The 21,241-nt window shown below is 39.2% G+C and overlaps 1 protein-coding gene across 2 annotated transcripts in view; it reads right to left on the reverse strand.

The window, feature by feature from the left end:
• Nucleotides 1-21,241, reverse strand: part of DHX57 (DExH-box helicase 57) — a 76,603-nt gene that overhangs the window by 42,764 nt on the left and 12,598 nt on the right. For both annotated transcript variants that reach the window (XM_025354927.1, XM_025354926.1), the window contains exons 5-12: nucleotides 20,389-21,227; nucleotides 17,835-18,010; nucleotides 15,521-15,642; nucleotides 14,219-14,414; nucleotides 13,223-13,347; nucleotides 6,765-6,898; nucleotides 5,516-5,570; nucleotides 1,849-2,054 (exon numbers count right to left, since the gene is read on the reverse strand). In XM_025354927.1, the coding sequence (XP_025210712.1) occupies nucleotides 1,849-2,054; nucleotides 5,516-5,570; nucleotides 6,765-6,898; nucleotides 13,223-13,347; nucleotides 14,219-14,414; nucleotides 15,521-15,642; nucleotides 17,835-18,010; nucleotides 20,389-21,227 (1,853 nt within the window). The remainder of the gene's footprint in view (nucleotides 1-1,848; nucleotides 2,055-5,515; nucleotides 5,571-6,764; nucleotides 6,899-13,222; nucleotides 13,348-14,218; nucleotides 14,415-15,520; nucleotides 15,643-17,834; nucleotides 18,011-20,388; nucleotides 21,228-21,241) is intronic.

The raw sequence follows: 21,241 nt of genomic DNA on the forward strand, positions 1-21,241 counted from the left end.
ATGGGAATTATCAGTTGGTATGATGTATAAAAAGAACACAAATTTTTGAGTTAGACATATTTTAATTAGAATCACAGATCTGTACTTACTAGCTGGGCACTATCCTTGTGGGTTTGTATTATATTCCTCTAAATGACTCCACTTTATAGATAAGGAAACTGAGGCACAGAGATGATAAAGAACTTGCTCAAGATCATTAGCTGGTTTTATGAGAGCCTTGGAGTTGAACCCAGGTCTATAAAATACAAGTCCATTCTCTTAGCTTTACATCTCTCAATACTGGGAAGATGAAATAAAATGTTAGGGAGCTATGCTTATCTTCCTAAACAACAGAACAATGGCTAATATCTTAATTCCTTGGTGATTACCATTCCACATCCAGGATTGGGAACTGTCTTTGGTAGACGGAGAAAAAGGAAAATTCATTTGCCTTTTATCCTATAGAAGCAGTAATGGGTTGGAAGCTCTTACTCATGAATGATAAACACCCCTTTTTGGGAAGAACTAAGAGGAACAGGGGTGACAGTCTAGGGAAAAAGGAGAAAGAAGGGCAGCTGAGATCTGCTTCTAGTCTAGGCTTCAAGGAAGAAAGCAAAAGTAGTAATCCTGGGGTTTCTATGGGCTCAGTTTAGCTTCTATGGATACAAGACCACATAGGAACAAAGAGTAGCCAGCTAGAGTCTGGCATGGGAGGAGGAAGTACCTACTAACATACATAAAAAGCTCAGCACAGGGTAGGCCTCAAAAGATGTTATTTTAAAAGCCCACGAATAATGCTAAAACTAGTGGGATATTAAAGGATTTTAAAATCATGTCAAATATTGCTTTATAAGTGACTTATTAACTACAAAAGAAATAGTAATTATCCAGGGGAGAAACCTAGCAAACATCACTTTACCAAGTGAACAAGTTAACATTGCCAATAATGGGACAAACCAACACCACGGGGCCCATGTGCCTTTTGATATGATGCATTGAGAAATCAAGATCGTTTTTGTGATGCTCCAGCCAAAAATGTATAACCTAAATTTAATCATGGGGAAATACTAAACCCAAATGAATGGACATTCTACAAAATAATCTTTAAAAATATCAAGGTCACTAAAAGACAAAGGATGAGGAGCTGTTCTAGATCAAAGGAGACTAAGAACACATGACTGAATGTAATATATGATCCATGATAGGATCCTGAATCAGGAAAATATAGCAAAAATAAACATTATTGAGATAATTGTTCAAATCTGAGTATGGACTGTGAATTATATAATTGTATCAGTGTTAAATGTCCTCATTTTGATCACTGTACTGTGGTTATGTAAGAGAATGTCCTTGTTCTTAGAAAAATCATACTAAAGTATTCAGGGTAAAGAAGCGTCATATCTGCGACTTACTCTCAGGAGATTCAGGAAAAAAAAAAAAATACATGCATCCAGAGCAAATGATAAAGCAAAAAATGAAGCAAAACATTAACAACTGATGAATTGGGGTAAAGGATATATAAGAGTTCATTGTTTAGTCTTGCAAACTTTTCTGTAAATTTGAAATCACATCAAAATAAAAAGCTACAAAATATACAAGAATATAACTTACATTTTACTACCTCACAATTTTTCTCTAATGAGTACATATTTCTTTTATAATTAGAAAAAAAACCCATTGGCAAATAGAGTAACAATTATATTCTAAATATGTATCTGAGCTATTTTTCTAGGTTTAAGGTTTCTCCGATGAATTAAAGGCAATGTAACTATGAAACAAGAATCATATTTTTATTCTTCCACATCATGGTAAGAAAGAATACTAGAAATCTTTGGCATAGTTATAATATTCCCCCAGGAGGCATGTTACCTTTATAACGGGCCAGGAGCTGCTTAAAATCTAACTGTTGATCTGGCACTGCATCTTTGACAGAATCCTGATCCTGGAGGTGAAGGGAGAGCCTCAGGTCTTCTTCCACTTCTTCAAATGCAGTTCTGTTCCGCCTTGCTTTAAGCTTTTCTTTTGAAATCTGTTTCATGGACCGCATATATGGGCTCCCATCCTGTAATACATACCTGAGAAAGACAAAGGAATGTGGTTGTGTGTATGTGGTTCTGTTGGTGAGGAGGGACAGAATTCACCTATTTCACGTGCTCATTCAGCAAAATGTCACTGTTTCTGCCCAATTCATGTGCCATCCTTCCACCAGTCCAGGATTCTGGCTGTACCCTATTTCTGGTTGGGAACACACTGCAATGCTTTTAGGTCTGTCTTGGAAACCAGCTAAGACTTTGGAGAAAAGCTCTATCCAGGAATAATGCCATGGACATTCAGAAAACACATCTGAGTTACAGCCTCAGTAACACCCCTCTTCATTTTTAATTCTTCTTTGGCAATCTTATTGATCCTCTTGTTTCTATGATAATTCCCAGGCAGCTGATTCCCTTTTGTTGCAATCAAATTTGGACTCAAGTTTCTAGCTGTTGGCTGAATATCAACCTAAGACGGTCCTTAAAACATTTCAAAACTCTTACAACTGGATAGTTTAATATTTGTTAGTGACAACACTATTAGACATCATGGCAAAGCAGAAAAATGAATAGATTTGAAAACAAAAGCTCTGGATTTGAGTTCTAGGTCTGCCACTAAACCAACCTGCTATGAGACTTCCAGCAAGTCAATTTCAAAGGGCTTTACTTTCTCATCTTTTGGGAAATTGGCATAGATAACTGCCTCGAATTTTTTTTCCTGGAGCCTTAAATGTTGCTCAAAGCCCCAAGGAAAGGTAAGGGAATGGGAGCAAAGTAACTGTGGACTATTCTTTCAGCCCGATCATTCCTGTTTTATGTTTCATTTCTTGATGATTTCCTATAAGATTTCATTTGCATAAAGTGTATTGTAGCTTTTTTAAAAAAAAGATTTAAAAACCTATGATTCTATAATGCTGACTTCCTCCAACCCCTTCTCTCCATTAAATGCCATATACTCTTTTCACATTCACCATTTGTTTGTTTATTGAACATTTACTGAATGTCTTTTTTGGACAAGGGACTCTGGCAATGGTGGTGGTATGGTATAGAAAAATAAATATACTTTCAAGGAGCTTACAAACTAGTGAGAACAGAACAAAACAACTCACTGTACTGTAAGACAGACAGAAATAAATGTCATTAGAGGCACAAGAAAAGTACTCTGTGACTTCCAATAAAGAAGTGATTAATTTTTAATAGCAGAAATAGGAAATTTCATGGAGGTGCATTCAAGTTGGGTGTTAAAGAATGACTAGAGAAGGAAGTGGGAAAAAGAAATACAGACAGTAATAGTATGGCATCTTTGAGAAATAACAAGTAGTCTGACAGTGCTAAGGTTTGTGTAGGTAGGAAAATAAAGAAGGAAAGGAAGTTAAATATTGGCTGGGGTCAGATGATATGGGCCTTGAGTGTCCACAAAGTGTGACTGATAGGGAACCAATGAAAGTTTCTAAGAATAGGAGGAATGTGACCAATTCTATGTTTAAAGATAATTCTGAGCCTGGGCAACATAGTGAGACCTTGTCTCCCTAAAAATAAAAAAATTAGCCAGGCATGGTGGCACACACCTGTAGTCCCAGCTACTTAGTATTCTGAGGTAACAGGATCACTTGGGCCCAGGAGACCAAGGCTGCAGTGGGCTATGATCGCACCACTGCACTCAGCCTGGGTGACAGAGTGAGGCTGTCTAAAAATATATATATGTACTCTGGAAGCAGTGAATTTGAAAAAGTAAAGACAGGTAAACTAGTTGAAAGATGATTTCCTCAGAAACTCATGTTCAATGGCAGTGGGATAGGGCCCAGAAAATAAAAATTCTAATAAGCTCCCCAAGTATTCTTATTGCACATTAAAATTTGAGAGCCACTGGTTTTGGGTTTTTAGCTTGAGAATACAGTATCATTAAATGAATATGGAATTAGGAGGGGGGCTTATTAGAGAGGCAAGGAACAGAGAAGGAGAAAAATTCTGACTTGTATTTAAGCTGCCAGATATTAAGGGTGTTTCATTCTAGAGCTCAGAGGTCAGGAATGAAGATACTGATCTGGGAGTTCTCGGCACAGGGATGACAGCTGAAATCACACGAGTCTAAGGTAGCCAAGGGAGAGTTAATAGTGAGAAGAAATAGTGCAAGGAAAATCTTGGGGAATCCTCAAGATCAAAGACTAAGAAGAGAAAGTAGGGCTTTCAAAGAAGAGAGATCTGTTTATACACAATGGACGTTAACATTTTCTACCTAGTACTTACAATTGTTTATACAGATATCTTAACACTCAGGCTATACTGCAAACGCTATGCGAGTAGAATGATGATGATGATAATAATAGCTAACTTTTTTTTTTTTTGAAACAGAGTTTTACTCTGCCACCCAGGTTGGGTGCAATGGCACGGTCTCAGCTCACTGCAACCTCTGCCTTCAGGTTCAAGCAATTCTCCTGCCTCAGTCTCCCAAGTAGCTGGCATTCCAGGCATGCACCATCATGCCCAGCAAATTTTTGTATTCTTAGTAGAGATGGGGTTTCACCATGTTGGCCAGGCTGGTCTTGAACTCCTGCCCTCAGGTGATCCGCTCGCCTCGGCCTCCCAAAGTACTGGGATCACAGGTGTGAGCTACCGTGCTCGGCCAATAACTGCTAACAGTTATTGCCAATAACAATAACTGCTATTTGAGAGCATCCACTATGTGCCAAGCACAGTTCTAAGCACTTTGCAAGTATTAATTCATTAATTTTTTTATGCTCTCAGCAGAATCAGCAAGTATTAATTCATTAAACTTAAAGTACAGAGAGATTAACCTACTTGCTAAAGTTATGGTATGTAGAGGGGGCCAGGCATGGTGGCTCATGACTGTAATCCCAGCACTTTGGGAGGCAAGGCAGGAGGACTGCTGGAGGTCAGGAGTTTGAGACCAGCCTGGGCAACATAATGAGACCTCTGTCTCTACAAAACCACTAAAAAAAATTAGGCATGGTGGTGTGTGTCTGTAGTCCAGCTACTCAGGAGGCTGAAGTAGGAGGACTGCTTGAGCCAGGTGTTTGAGGCTGCAGTGAGCTATGATTGTACCACTGCACAGCAGCCTGGGCAACAGAGTAAGACTCTATTTCAAGAGAAAAAAAAAAAAGAAAAGAAAAAGTAAGTAGAGGGATTTAAATATTGGCCACCTGTTTACTGAAAGAGAGGGGAGAACAAAATGTTCAAACAGAAAAAATAGAAGAAAATCACTTCTTGGCTTTTTGGCTAAGATCAAGTGTAGAAAAATTAGAAAAACAGACTAACACATGTATTAGTATTCTGGTACATTGAAGGTCAAATATTATTCTGTTTTCAAAGTTTCAATGAATCTTTTTTTTTTCTCTCAAGAGATGGGGGTCTCAATATGTTGCCCAAGCTGGTCTTGAACTGGCCTCAAAAGATCCTCCCACCTTGGCCTCCCAAAGTGCTGGAATTACAGGCATGAGCCACTATGCCAGGTCCTTTCACTGAATCTTAATTAGTATCTTCCTTACCTTGTCACAGCAATTGCGTCTTCCAAAAAAAATTGATCAACAGGAAATGTACGACCTAGAAAAACAAGGAGATAAAATAGAAAAGCCTGAGAACACCCATTCAACCATCTTGAAATAGTTTATATATATAAAATTCTCTTAAAGCTTGTCATGCTAATGTTCTATCTGTTCTGTGGTCTTAAAAGTATCAAGAAGAAAAGTTCTTGGTAACAGAAATTGGAAAGGGTAGATTTCAGTCAGTAAACAGAAGACAGTGTATAGGTAGAGAAATGATCCTTTGCTAAGACTTTTTTTCTTTTACCTGTTATACCTTTTATACCCTCCCCCCGCACTTCCACTACAGAGGACCTCTAAACATTCAACGACTGTATTCTAGATCAAACACAACATTTCTTCCCTAGATTTATCGCCAGCATTCTCTATAACTAAAATAAACTGCACTATTGTTTATCAGTCAGTGTTTGCAAAATGTCTTTTTAGTATTTAATTGAAGAAGGATAAATCAAAGCTAAGATGATAAATTAATTCCACAATGAGACTGTGGAAGTGCCAAAAGAAAACACAGACTATCCAGCCTCACTTTCTGCGAGAGTGGACCAACATCCAGAAATTTAGCAGAATCCAGAAATGAACAGATACACTGTCACAGACACAAGTTCCCTCTTTATGACAGACTGCCACTATAAACTTTGATGTTAAACACAATGGAATGCTAGAAATAAGTAACTATGACTTTTTAAAAAAGTCCCCTAAAAAAAATTAAAATCTCCCAGCAATGGCCGGGCATGGTGGCTCACGCCTGTAATCCCAGCACTTTGGGAGGCCAAGGCGGACAGATCACGAGGTCAGATCAAGACCATCTTGGCAAACACAGTGAAACCCCATCTCTACTAAAAATACAAAAAATTAGCCGGGCGTGGTGGCGGGTGCCTGTAAACCCAGCTACTTGGGAGGCTGAGGCAGGAGAATGGTGTGAACCCAGGAGGCGGAGCTTGCCATGAGCTGAGATCGCGCCATTGCACTCCAGAGCGAGACTTCGTCTCAAAAAGAAAGAAAAGAAAAGAAAAAAAAAAAATCTCCCAGCAAGATATGTTACCTCCTTATCAGCTGCATTATATGGTTATGATTTTATGTTATAAATAAATCACTTCTCTAGAAAGAGGTATACATATCTACTTATGTCTCAAACTTTAAAATAATTATATTTGCTTGTTAGAATGATACATATTTAATGATGCACTTTATTCACCTGGTATAGTAATAACCGGGCAGGAATTAAAATATTCTGAAAAAAGCTCAGCGTTTAGAGTTGCACTCATTAAAATAACTTGAAGACCTGGCCTCTGCGATACAATGTCCTTCAAAACTAGCAGCAAGAAGTCACTAGAGAAAATAAAAGAAACACCTGAGGATCAAACAAATTCAACACATGAAAATTAGTAACTTTTAGTATATTTTGAGCAAGAAATGTGTAAATCTCTGTGGGAAAAAACCCCGTAACATTCATAGAACAGTGTGTCATGTTCTTGGATGTGAAGCCTTACTATTATAGGTTGAATATCGTTTATGTGAAATGCTTGGAACCGGAAGTGTTTCAGATTTCAAATTTTCTCAGATATTGGAATAGTTGCATATACATAATGAGATATTTTGGGGATGGGGCCTAAATCTAACATGAAATCCATTTATGTTTCATATATACATTATACACATAGCCTAAAGGTAACTGTATATAATATTTTGAATAATTTTGTCCGTGAAATAAAGTTGGTGTACATTGAACCATCAGAGAGCAAAGGTGTCAGGTGGGGAATTTGCCACTTGTAGTGTCATGTCAGCACTCAAAAAGTTTCAGATTTTGGACCATTTCAGATTTCAGATTTTTGGATTAGGGACGCTCAACCTGTATAAAGATATAAATTATTTCTCAAATAAACCAAGTCCAGGTAGTACTAATCAAAATCCCAACAGGATTTATCATCAAATTTTATAATTATTATTTATTTTTACTCTTAGCTGGTATAGGGTACAAATTTGATCATTCTACTTCTTGATACCTACATGTACCACAAAGACGCATATACAAAGATTTTCATTATAGCATTGTTTGTAATAATAAAACAATAGAAACTACCCAAATGTCCATCAACTGAGAAATGATTAATTATAACAATATCATCCAGTCTATGAAATAACATGAAGCAGATACAAGGAATAAGGTAGAGCTCTAGATAATAACATGAAAAAACCTCTAAGACATATTTTTAGTAGGAAAAATCCCAAGTTGCCTGGAATAATACACATGGCAGAATACCACCACCCTAATTGGACTCTTGGCCCTTGCCCCCTTACAATCTGTTCTCAATATAGCCAACCAATAATGCTCTTCGAATGTCAGTCTGATTGTGCTGACCGGCGCGGTGGCTCACACCTATAATCCTAGCATTTTGGGAGGCTGAGGTGGGAGGAATGCTTGAGGCCAGGAGTTCAAGACCAACCTGGCCAATATAGCAAGACCCCATCTCTTAAAACAAAAAAGAAAAAGAAAAGAAAAATCGGATTGTGCCACTCTTATGCTCAGAATCCAATGACTTCTCATTAGAATCCTTACTAACAAGGCTCTATACGGCATGGTCTACACCCCATGCTCCCCATCTTTTTCTAGTGCTCTCCCGCTCATTCACTTAGCACCTGCCTACTGTTCTCCTTGCTGTCTTTGAGGCATGCACCTCGGGTCTTCTGTACATGATATTAATCTGCCTGGATTACTGGGCTTCTCCTAAACCTTCACACAGGTAGCTCCCTCACTTCCTTCAAGTCCTTACTCCAAAGATTTTTTTCAGTGAGGACTTCTTTGGCTACCTTATTTAAAATTTCAAATGATAGGCCGGGCGCGGTGGCTCAAGCCTGTAATCCCAGCACTTTGGGAGGCCGAGACGGGCGGATCACGAGGTCAGGAGATCGAGACCATCCTGGCTGACACGGTGAAACCCTGTCTCTACTAAAAAATACAAAAAAACTAGCCGGGCGAGGTGGCGGGCGCCTGTAGTCCCAGCTACTCGGGAGGCTGAGGCAGGAGAATGGCGTGAACCCGGGAGGCGGAGCTTGCAGTGAGCTGAGATCCGGCCACTGCACTCCAGCCTGGGTGGCAGAGCGAGACTCCGTCTCAAAAAAAAAAAATAAAAAAAAAAATAAAAAAAAAATTTCAAATGCTCTCCTCCCTTACATTTCTGTTGTCTTGTTTCTGCTTTATTTTTCCTTCTTAGCACTTACCATATTCTGTATTTTACTTATTTATCTTGCTTATTGATGAGCTCTCCCACTAGAATAGAAGTTCTACAAGGACAAGAATTTTATTCACTACTCCAGGATCTACAACAATGCCTGGGACATAGTAAGTACTCAGTGAATATCCATTGACTTACTAAATGAATATATCATCTGTGTAAGAAAAAAGGTCAGAAAACAAAAGTAACTATTTCTAACAAAGTAAACGTCTATATCCATGCATAGAAGGACGTATTACCAGTTTACTTCTAAGAAAGGAACTGACAGTGGTCTGGGAGTATTAAGAGGGACTTACACTTTATCCGTAATGTTTTTCTTTTCTTTTTTTTTTTTTTTTTTTTGAGACAAGGTTTCGCTTTGTCACCCAGGCTGGAGTGCAGTGGTGTTATCATTGCTCACTGCAGCCTTGAACTTCTGGGTTCAAGTGATCCTCCTGCCTCAATCTCCTGAGTAACTGGGGCTAATTTTTTTGTTTTTGTTTTTATAGTAGAGATGGTGTCTCCCTATATTGCCAAGGCTGGTCTCAAACTCCTGCACTCAAGTGATCCTCTTGCCTTGGCTTCCCAAAATGCTGGGATTACTAAACATATAATCAGCAATCCCAGAATGGGAGGCCTGTAGGTGTGAGCCACTGTACCTGGCCTGTTTGAGTTTTTAATGAAAACATATTCTTATACTACTTAGCTCTTTTTAAAGAGCTAATTTAATTACATTTATGACTATTTTTGTTTCTTTTTCAGGGAAAAGGGAAATAATCTAACAACAACAGGCAAATGGCTAAGTAATTTATGGTATATCCAGACTTCAGAATTTCCTTATGTAATTCTTAATTTTACAGATAATTCAGCTGGGCGTGGTGGCTCACACCTGAAATCCCAGCACTTTAGGAGGCCAAGGCGAGCGTATCACTTGAGCTCAGGAGTTCAAGACAAGCCTGGCCAACATGGTAAAACTCTGACTCTACTAAAAAAATACAAAAATTAACCAGGCCTCGTGGCGTGCACCTCTAGTTCTGGCTACTTGGGAGGCTGAGGATGGAGGATTGCTTGAACCTGGGAGGTGGAGGCTGCAGTGAGCTGAGATTGCACCACTGCACTCCAGCCTGGATGACAGAGACTTCGTCTCAAAAAAAAAAAAAAAAAAAGATAATTTGTTAACTCATGCTGTCATTCTGTTAAATCAAAAGTAGCATGACAAAACTATATAATCCCAATAGTGTTTGTGGAAGTACATCTCACTACCATACCCCTCTTCTAACTCCCCGTATACTCCCTGAAGAAAAGAGACCAAAATTATAACATGTAACTAGCAATTTTATAGGGGACAGAGATTATTCTTTTTTTTTTTTTTTTTTGAGACGGAGTCTCGCTCTGTCACCCAGGCTGGAGTGCAGTGGCCGGATCTCAGCTCACTGCAAGCTCCGCCTCCCGGGTTCACGCCATTCTCCTGCCTCAGCCTCCCGAGTAGCTGGGACTACAGGCGCCCGCCGCCACGCCCGGCTAAGTTTTTGTATTTTTAGTAGAGACGGGGTTTCACCGTGTTAGCCAGGATGGTCTCGATCTCCTGACCTCGTGATCCGCCCGTCTTGGCCTCCCAAAGTGCTGGGATTACAGGCTTGAGCCACCGCGCCCGGCCTCAGAGATTATTCTTTTACATTTTTTGGTATTTACTGAATGCTTTAGAATGATCATATTATCTCTGTGATTAGAAAATTTATCAAAATTTCAAACTAACACAACTGTCACCTTTCTATATTCAACTTTTAATCTTGTCAATATTTTCACTGATTTTTGTTTCTAGATTTTATTAGTTTTTGCTTTTTTCAATCAGAGTTAGCAAATATTCCCCTACTTTTCCTCGTAATTTGTATACCCTTTCCTGTAAACTGGTATTTGTAAATGCTTGAAGCACCCTTCTCCACTGTGTAATTAATCTTTATTCAGATGTGAACATCTTTTGAATTTTTAACTGTTCACATTCTACAGATCCTTAGGTTTTATAAAAATCTTTCTCCTATTTTAGCCAGGAACCAAATCCAGTGCTATGTTCTCATTTCTTTAAGTCTGTGGAAGTACAAATGTTACAGAATCTAAAGCTATTCTTCATATTCAAAATTATACTGGATATAATTTTCCCTAAAAGTTTAAACTTATCTTTATAACTCAATCATTTAAATACCATTAGTCTGAGAGAATGTTTTATTTGGTTTCCTCTTCCAAGTTGTTCAGTGATTTTGTTAAAAAAATTTCTTCTTTCAGATGTTCATTTCCAACAGCTGCAAAATGACATTATTTACCATTAATTCTTTTTTCCATTGTTTTCTGGAGTTTCTACAAAAAGATCATTTGCCCCTTAGAGATTTCCAACGTTTTCTGTATAGTCATTTAATATTTATTATTGTCTTGTTCTAGGAATTATTTCTTTTTCTTTTGGTTTATTCTTTTTATCTAAAAGTCCGCTTTCTTTAGTTTCTAATTACTTCATATGTCTTATTTACTAATAGTAGTAACGTATTATTTCTTCTAATAGTTCTTCTGGTTACACATCTTCTCCGTTCAATTCCTTTCTTTTTTTTTGAGACAGTCTTGCTCTGTCACCCAGGCTGGAGTGCAGTGGTGTGATCTCGGCTCACAGCAACCTCCACCTCCCAGGTTCAAGCGATTCTCCTGCCTCAGCCTCCCGAGTAGCTGGGACTACAGGTGCCCGCCAACAATCCTTTTTTATTTTTTTTTAATGTTTTGCTTTTAGCTATTTTCTGCTTTCCTATCAGTCCACCAAATTTACTTAGACTATTTTTCTTCTTCTCAAGATATTTATAGTGGTATACTACTTTTTGGGAAAACTTCATAATTTTCACAGGACTTTCTCTTTTTTTTCCCCCTACTAGTTTTCTTTTACTGCTCTAGGGCATGATCCACATGACAAACTATGATTAATGCCATCCATCTTCCTGGCCCTCTTCAGTACTTAAAATATTGAGACTTTTAATTTTTTTTTTTTTTCCCTAAGAGATGGGGTCTCATGATATTTCCCAGGCTGAAGTGGCTCTTCACAGGTGGAATCATAGCACACTATAGCCTTGAACTCCCGAACTTAAGCAATCCTCCTGCCTCAGCCTCCTCAGTAGCTGGAACTACAAGCATGCACCACTGTGTCTGGCAAGAATTTTTATTTTATGCCTCACCCTTTAATGACTTCTAATTTCATAAGATAAAATCCACATGCTTTATTATTCACGATGCTTAAGGCTCTGGAAGGTCTGGCTCCTGCTGCTTGTTCCCTGTGCTACTTTCCCCTTTGCTGCTACACAGCAGGTGCACTGGCTTTCCTTGTTCTGGACTCACAAAGCCCCTTCCCACTGCACAATCTTCAAACATGCTTTCCTTGCCCCCGTTTGTCACCTGGGATTGCATCTCATATTTCAGTTTCCTTTTTTTTATTTGAGACAGGGTCTTGCTTTGTTGACCAGGGTGGAGTGCAGTGGTGCTATCACAGCTCACTGCAGCCTCAACCTACTGGGGGTTCAATTGATTCTCTTGCCTCAGTCTCCTGAATAGCTGGGACCATAGGTGTGAGCCATCACGCCTGGCTAATTTTTTTTTTTTTTTCTGTATCCCCAGTAGAGAGACTACTGGCTTTTTTTTTTTTTTTTTTTTTTTTTACTTTTCATAGAGACATGGTCTCACTATGTTGCCCAGGTTGGGCTCTAACTCCTGAGCTCAAGCGATCCTCCCACCTCGGCCTCCCAAAGTGCAGGGATTATGGGTGCGAGCCATGTGCCCGGCCATACTTCAGTTTTCAATTTAAATTGTCATTTTACAGAGATATGATCTTTGAGCATCTATGGGTCTCTCTCTCCAAACACAGCATGCCATTTATTCCTTCATAGTGCTTATTCCAATTTGCAATCATTTACTTATTTACTTGTTCATTATTCGTTTTTTCTACCAGACTGTTAGAGGGGGAGCCATACATGCTTGTTCTTCACTGTATCCCCAGCAACTAATATATCACTTGGCATTTAATGCAGGCTCAATAAATACATGAATCAATGTCAGGACTGAATGACTGACCAAACAAACAAGGAAGAAGATACATTCAGCCACAGCATGCATGACATCTGTTACTTCTACTGAGTAAGGTATCAACTTAGCATAATGCCCAGGATGGTGTGAAGTATACCTTCTAACCTAATAGGATGACTCCATCTAATAAGTGATGAGCATGTGCTGTCCTTCCTTTTTAGTGTTATAGACCCTGGAAATCAAGAAACCAGTTGCTCTTCTCTAACATAGGTCTTCCTTGTGGCAAATTACCATTACTAGCTGCATGAAACTGAATTGGAACTAGAAAGCATTTTTTTCTGCCATGCCTTCATTTCATGTGAGTGTGTGTTCACTAGGAAAGTCTTTGTTTTACCTTTCTTCTGTCCTCTCATGAACTTCATCAACAATGATATGGGAGACTCCTTGTAGAGCTGTATCTCCTTCTAGCCTTCTCAGCAGCACTCCCGTGGTACAGTATAACAGTCTGGTGGCTGAGGACTTACACAGGAAAGGGCAATATAAACCATTAATAAAATTTTCAAAAAAAGGAAACATTACTGGAAAGCCATTTTGAATGGAGAGTGATAAAGAATATTGAAAACACTAGCAGTTCCATTTAATAGGAAACCATACTAAATATAGTTTCTTGCCAGGGACAGTAATAAAATCCTTTCTACTTCATATCAAAATGTTAAGATTTTCATAAAAAGCATTAAAAAACAGTGAATAATGAAATCAGTTCTCAATTTGTCTGCTCCTTATTTGGTTAAATGGATTAAGTCCCACATTCAAGAACATAACAGTCTTTACTAGATGACTTTTGTCAATAAAAAATAAAAAGCTTTACAGAGGAAATTTAGTACAACTAAATAAGAGTGTTTTTTTGTTGTTGTTTTTTGTTTTTGAGATGGAGTTTTGCTCTTGTTGCCCAGGCTGGAGTGCAATGGCACGATCTCAGCTCACTGCAACTTCCGTCTCCCAGGTTCAAGGGATTCTCCTGCCTCAGACTCCCAAGTAGCTGGGATTATAGGCATGTGCCACCACACTCGGCTAATTTTTGTATTTTTAGTAGAGATGGGGTTTCTACATGTTGGTCAGGCTGGTCTCGAACTCCTGACCTGAGGTGATCCGCCCGCCTTGGCCTCCCAAAGTGCTGGGGTTACAGGCATGAGCCACCGCGCCCAGCCATAAGAGTTCTTATCCCAAGATATTTCTAAAAGGACTTCACCCCTACTGAAGGTGATCATTAATTTAAAAATAACCTGAAAGTATATATCCCAAATTGCCCATGAATCTCCTAACCCCCAGAACTCTTTATACCTAAAAATCATAAATTTCTGTTACCAGGAAATAAGCAGAGCATACAAACCTTGACACTTTCTAACCGAATCTGGTATCCCACGGTCAGACCCACCCTCTCTGCTCTTTCTTTAGCAACGCGTTCAGCAACAGAGATTGCAGAGATTCGTCGGGGTTGGGTACAGATGATGTTGGCCACCTTTTCAGGTGGTCCATTCAGAGAATCATCCAGAATAAACTGTGGAATCTGTGTGGTTTTCCCACATCTGTATATTAAAACAAATAAGTCCTAAAATGAAGTTTTCAAGGGCTAGTTAACTAAAGAAGCAATCATATGGAATGAGGAAAGTGATAAAGCTAATTAGAATACAAATTGTTCAGATTCAGGTATTTTCTAAAACAACCTCCTGACTTATTACCTAGAGGTGAGAAATTCTAGGAATTTGCACTCCAATCAAAAGGACAATCAAATAATAGTTTAGTAACATTTGTAAAATTGGGGCTATTGAACAGACATTAGATTAAGGTCTGTAAATGCTTCTAGGAATGTAAACTCTACACATGAACCCTAAAGAAAAGGAGTATTAGCTTATGATTATCAAAATATTTTACATTTTTCCCTTTGATATGTATTAATTTGGCTATGATTAGGCTGAGGTTAAAAAGATAAACTAGATGATACGAATTGTTACCATATCACTGAGTCTGGACACAAATGTAATTATTAAATTGTATACTCTTGAATACATAACTAAATAAAGTCTGCAACTTGTCCCTGCTAAATAGGAGAATGTAAAACAGGAAAAATAATGCACCATAATTAAGTTGTTTTTAAAAGAAAAATAAAGGCTGGGCGTGGTGACTCACACTTGTAATCCCAGCACTTCAGGAGACTAAGGTAGGTGGATCACTTGAGGCCAGGAGTTCGAGACCAGCCTGGCCAACATGGTAAAACCCCCCTCTCTACTAAAAACACAAAAAAATTAGCTGGGTATGGTGGTGCACCATAGTGGTGCACCTGTCATCCCAGCTACTTGGATGGCTGAGGCATGAGAATCACTTGAACCCGGGAGGCAGAGGTTGCAGTGAGCCGAGATCATGCCACTGCACTCCACCCTGGGTGACAGGAAATCAGAATACATTTAGAAGATAAAAAAGCTTTCAGGCTAAATGTTCTAGAACTATCCTTTAAATTTAAACATGAGACTTGTTAAAAGTCTTCAGCTGGATGTTTTGCCTTATTTCTCAAGGCAGAGGTAGATAATGTCTATAAATCCAGTTACAGTTTTTAACAAGTTGAACTGGTTATGGTAACCAGGGTGCATACAATATTTATAGATGAAAGCTGCCAATGAATAAACTGCATTCTTACCCAGTCATACCACTTATGACAACCACCTGGTGCTTACGCAGTAAGTTAAGAATGGTTTCTCTTTCTTCCCAAGCAGGGAGTGATTGTCTCTCTTGCAGAATGGACTGGAACTGTCTGGAAGCCTAATAAAATCAAAGATAAGACATCATTGGGTTACTTCTCTTTTTTTTTCTTTTTTTCATTTGAGACAGAGTCTCACTGTGTTGCCAGGCTGGAGTGCAGTGGTACAATCATGGCTCACTCCAATCTCCACTCCAGGCTCTAGCCATCCTCCTGCCTCAGGCTCCCAAGTAGCTGGGACTACAGGTGTGTGCCACCATACCCGGCTTTTTGTATTTTTTTGAAGAGACAGGATTTCACCATGTTGCCCAGGCTGGCCTCAAACTCCTGTGCTCAAGTAATCCACTTGCCTTGGTCTTCCAAAATGCTGGGATTACAGTTTTGTTTTTGTTTTTGTTTTTTTTTTAAATTACAGAGACCGAGTCTTGTTATGTTGCCCAGGATGGTCTTGCACTCCTGGCCTTGAGTGATCCTTTGTTGGATTTGTTGGGATTGGATGTAGAGGACTTTATTCAGAATGCTGCTCAGAGAATCAGTCAGAATGAGCTGTGGAATCTATACATTAAATAGTTTTCCAACATCTGAATAAACTGAAAGATTTTCTGAGTGAAATAAAGCCCTCTTGCTTAGCACATATCCAGTTCTTCCCAGCAAGAGTCTCTATACCAACACTGTCCAATGGAACTTTCTGTGTTGATGGAAATGTTCTATACCTGTGCTGTCCAATATAGCAACCCCTGGCCACATGTGGTTATTGAGCACCTGAAATGTGAAGAACAGTGTTACTGAGGAACTGAATTTTTAATTTTAATTAATTAATATAAACAGCCAAACATGGGTAGGGGTTACCATATCAGACAGCATAGCTCTAAACAGTATCAGATTTTTACCTAAATCAATAATAGAAAAGCACTCACTAAAGCATTATTTTTGGGCAGTCACTACAACTATATAAATCAATTTCATATTTACTGGCCAATGCTATAAACATTGCCTTGTTTATTAAAACTCTGGCTGTACTTTTGAATACCGTAATAACTTTACAGGAACATGCCATTTCCTACATATAATTTTATCATAAACTTAGCACACTGATCAAATTGAATATCTCATTTTTCGTTTCTATCATCTACAGTGCAATTTATATACATTGTGATGTTCTATGGGTATTGCACTACATATGTGATGGTGTTATATGGTGTCAAAAATCAGACTGACAGAACTTTAGAACTGGAAGTGCCCTAAGAGAGCATTTAATCCAATTCCCATATTGGTTAAGCAACTTGCCTCTGCCCTATCTCTAACTTTGCCCTCAGGGTTCACTTATGAATTCTATTAAAATAACCTTCATGTGAATGGGGTAAAAACAAAATAGACTTTAGAAACAGAATTGGCTAAACCACTCACTAGCTATGTGACCTTGGGCATATTATTTATCCTTTGAGTCTTTGAAACAGGGTAAAAGTCCTTCCTCATCCTTCTCCATTTATATATTAATTTTTTCTAATGTAAATCGCAGTATTTGTATTGTTTTGTTTTTAGAGACAGGGTCTCATTATGTTTTCCAGGCTGGCATTATCTCCTCCTGCCTCAGCCTTCGAAGTAGCCGAGACTACAGGCATGTGTTACCATGCCCACCTGGCTCTAACCCCACAGTATTTGTTTTTGTTTCATTTTTTTTTTTTTGAGACGGAGTCTTGCTCTGTTGCCCGGCTGGAGTGCAGTGGCGCAATCTCAGCTCACTGGAATCTGCACCACCCAGGTTCAAGCGATTCTTGTGCCTCAGCCTCCCAAGTGGCTGGGATTACAGGCACCTGTCACCACGCCCGGCTAATTTTTGTATTTTTAGTAGAGACGGAGTTTTGCCATGTTGGCCAGGGTGGTCTTGAATTCCTGACCTCAGGTGATCTGCCTACCTCGGCCTCCCAAACTGCTGGGATTACAGGTGTCAGCCACCGTGCCCAGCCATTAAACCACAGTATTGATATTCCTTTTACATACCAGATTGTCCGTCACAGTACCAAAGGCACATGATTCTGAGACCATTTGGCATATATGTGTGTGTCTGCTACAGGATTTTCCAAAACCATCTAGCATATGCACTTAAGTTTGTTGTGGCCTGTAGAAATTTTGACCACTCAGGGAGAAAATGAACCAAAAGAATATTAGGGAGGATAGCCAAAGCGTCCTAATTCCTAATCCCATCATCCAGATATTAGGGAGGCAATGCTACTCATTCTCTCGCATACCCTACCTGTTTCATTCGGAACTGCTTGCAGATTTTACCATTTTCAGCATGTACTGACTTTGCCTGCCAGTCATATCTTTTGGAAATCTTTTTCTTAAGGTTCACATAGCTTTCATTCTCTACTATAACAGGTGCAGGGCCTTCATCCTCATCTGACTCCTCAGATTCTGATTCTTTTTCAACTTGAAGGAAATAAAAGAAAACGTTTCAATACAGAGCCCTTTCTTTAACAAAACGGGAAAGTCGCTGTCTAACAGAGTATCAAGTCAAACAAAAAGTCAAAATGGAGAAAAAGTTAAAACTTGCATAAAGTAAGTTCATTCATTTCCAGTATTTCTATTGCCAAAGAACTTAAAATGCATCCTCAAGTAAACTTTTATCAAGCATAAGTGGTTATTTTTAAATCAAATTAAAAACAAAGTAACATTAACATAATTAGCAGTGAATGTTTCAACTATTTGCAAGTGTCCCCAAATCCTACAACATAAAACAACCCAAATGTCTATCAAATGATGAATCGATGAACAAAATGTGGTATGTTCACATAACAGAATAGTCCTCATTAATAAAAAGGAATGCTGTACTGATATGTGCTAGGACATGGATGAACCTTGAACACATTATGCTAAGTGAAAGAAGCCCATCTCAAAAAGCTGCATATTGTATAATTCCATTTCTATGACATGTCCAGAGTAGGCAAACTCATAGAGATAGACAGCAGATTTGTGGTTGCCAGAGGCTGGGGGAAGGGGTAAATGAGGAGAGACTGTTATGGTACATGGGTACAGGGTTTCTTTTGGCAGTGATGATAATGTCCAGGGATTAAAAGGTGGTCATTATTGCACAACTCTGTAAAAATCCAAAAACATTGAACTGTATACTTTAAAAGAGTGAATCTTACGGTATATAAATTATGTCTCAATAAAACTACTATTTTACCAAAAAAGGCCATGGCATATAATTGTCATTTCCCAAGGAACATATTTGAATCCCATGCCCTAGAAGCTGGCATCTGGGAGTGGGTTGGGTGGTTAGTGAGTGAACCCGGCTAACTGACCAGCCCCAACATCTCAGCACAGCATCACTATTCTCTACTCATTGAAGTTTACCCAAGGACTCTTACGTTTCTTTTGTTTCTCTGGAAGAAAGATAGATAGCAACAAATAAAAGAGGATCCTTCCTTCCCTTCCTTCCTTCCCTCCCTCCCTTCCTTCCTTCCTCCTTCCCTCCCTTTCCCTTTCTTTCTTTCTTTTTTCTTTTTTTTCTTTTTCTTTCTTTCTCTCTCTCTTCTTCCTCTTTCTCTCTCCCCCTCCCTCCTTCCTTCCCTCCCTCTCCTTCCTTCTTTCCTTCTTTTTTTTTTCTTTTTAAGAGATAGAGTCTCACTCTGTCTCCAAGACTGAAGTGCAATGGCTCACTGCAGCCTCTACCTCCCAGGCTGAAGTGATCCCCCAACATCAGCCTCTTGAGTACCTGGGACAGAGTGCACGACCATGGCTGACTAGCTAAGAAAATATATATATTTTGTAGAGATGGGGTCTCGCTATGCTGCCCAGGCTGGTCTCAAACTCCTGGGCTCAAGCAATCCTCTCACCTCAGCCTCCCAAAGTGCTGGGATTACAGGTGTGAGCCACTACACCCAGCAGAGAATTCTTTGAAAGGGGCTTACTTGTGGTGTAAGAATCTGCACAGCAGGCCATGTGTGGTGGCTCACACCTGTAATCCCAGCACTGGGAGGCTGAGGCAGGTAGATCACCTGAGGTCAGGAGTTCGAGACCAGCCTGGCCAACATGGTGAAACTCTGTATCTCCTAAAAATAGAAAAGTTAGCCAGGCGTGGTGGTGGGCACTTGTAATCCCAGCTACTCAGGAGGCTGAGGCAGGAGTATCACTTGAATCTGGAGGGCAGAGGTTGCAGTGAGTTGAGATTGCACCACTGCACTCCAGCCTGGGGGACAAGAGTGAAACTCCATCTCAAAAACATAAAAAGAATTCTCAAAAACATAAAAAGAATCTGCACAGTAAACCTGGATCTAGACTAGGCTAGAAGCCTGCACAAGTATTTGAGGATTTAGGGATTCATAGAGCTATCCCTAATGAATTCTGGGGATCTAGTATACCAAAAGCAGGAGGGTACGGATAGTGGTATTGAAAGCAAAATATCTCTAAAATTTCATTTGAAAGTAATTCAGTATATAATATAAGAAGTAATCATATGAAAACCAAATGAATTAAATAAAATAGATTTTCTGAGAAAGTACCTTAAGGTCCTTCCAAGCCTCAGATTTTATATGGTTAAAATAAACACACATCACAACAAACTTCAACTCAGGAAGCCTATCCACAGCAACACAACTGGGCCTTAAGCAACACAATTGAGCCTTACAATTAAAGTTGGACACAATTACAGTTCAGGGAATTCTCATTCCCTTTTGCCCATGGGACTGAATGGCTTGTTCAGCTTGTTCAAGATCACTAAGCCATCCTGGATCAGCTTTAAAAGCTTTGACTTCTAAACCCATCATTCTGAATGCCTCCCTCCACAAGATCAATGCCTTACATACCTTCTGGAATTTGATTAGAAACAAAAGAATTATTTGGAATCACTGGTTTATGACAGGCAGGATTATTTATTCTGGTCCTAGAGGGTACTGGCAGAACGTTCACGGGAGGGACACTATACTTGTGATGGGTATTCGTTAGTAACTTGATTATTTCCGATTCTTCCTCTAAAAGGGTTATCAAAGAATATACAACAGGTTCCGAAGTTTCCGCAAATGTCAAGGCCTTGTCATAAAGAAACTCAGAAATATGTAAACGACAAGCCAGAGGTAGGTTCTCATTGGTGGAATAAAATGCCACGAGGGGAGCTTGGTAGGGATATTTGTGGTCTTTAGAAAATCGAATTTCAAGTTCATATAAAAAAGATCCATCTTCATTAGCATTAAGATGAGAATCATCTACACTTCTTTCTATTCTTCCAACAATTTGATTTGGGGGCACTTCATGTTTGAATTTGCATTTCGATCCAAATTTACAATTTCCTTTGAGGTAAAATTTACAGATTTCAAGTGAATTCTCTTGTACATTTTTGGTACTTTCTTTTGGCTTGGATTTGCGGAATCTACTTGTCAAATATTCCAGTTCTAATCCAATGGTCCAGACTCTGTTCTGAATTCTTTCTATAAATTTTTCTCCACAGATGGACTTGAGAGCAAACGCCTCTTCCTGTCGCTGTTCCATACACTCATCCAAGCTTATCTGGTTGACTGCCTCAGAGATCTTCATCCTCTCTCCAAATGTCTCTGAAAAACACTGGGTAAGGAGATGCTCTAGTGATGCTCCCACATCTCCATCACACATCCTCAGGACTGCTTGACAGCGTTCAATATTGAAACCATACCTGCCAAGGGCAAA

This window comes from Theropithecus gelada, chromosome 13, assembly GCF_003255815.1.
Source record: "Theropithecus gelada isolate Dixy chromosome 13, Tgel_1.0, whole genome shotgun sequence".
NCBI lineage: Eukaryota > Metazoa > Chordata > Mammalia > Primates > Cercopithecidae > Theropithecus > Theropithecus gelada.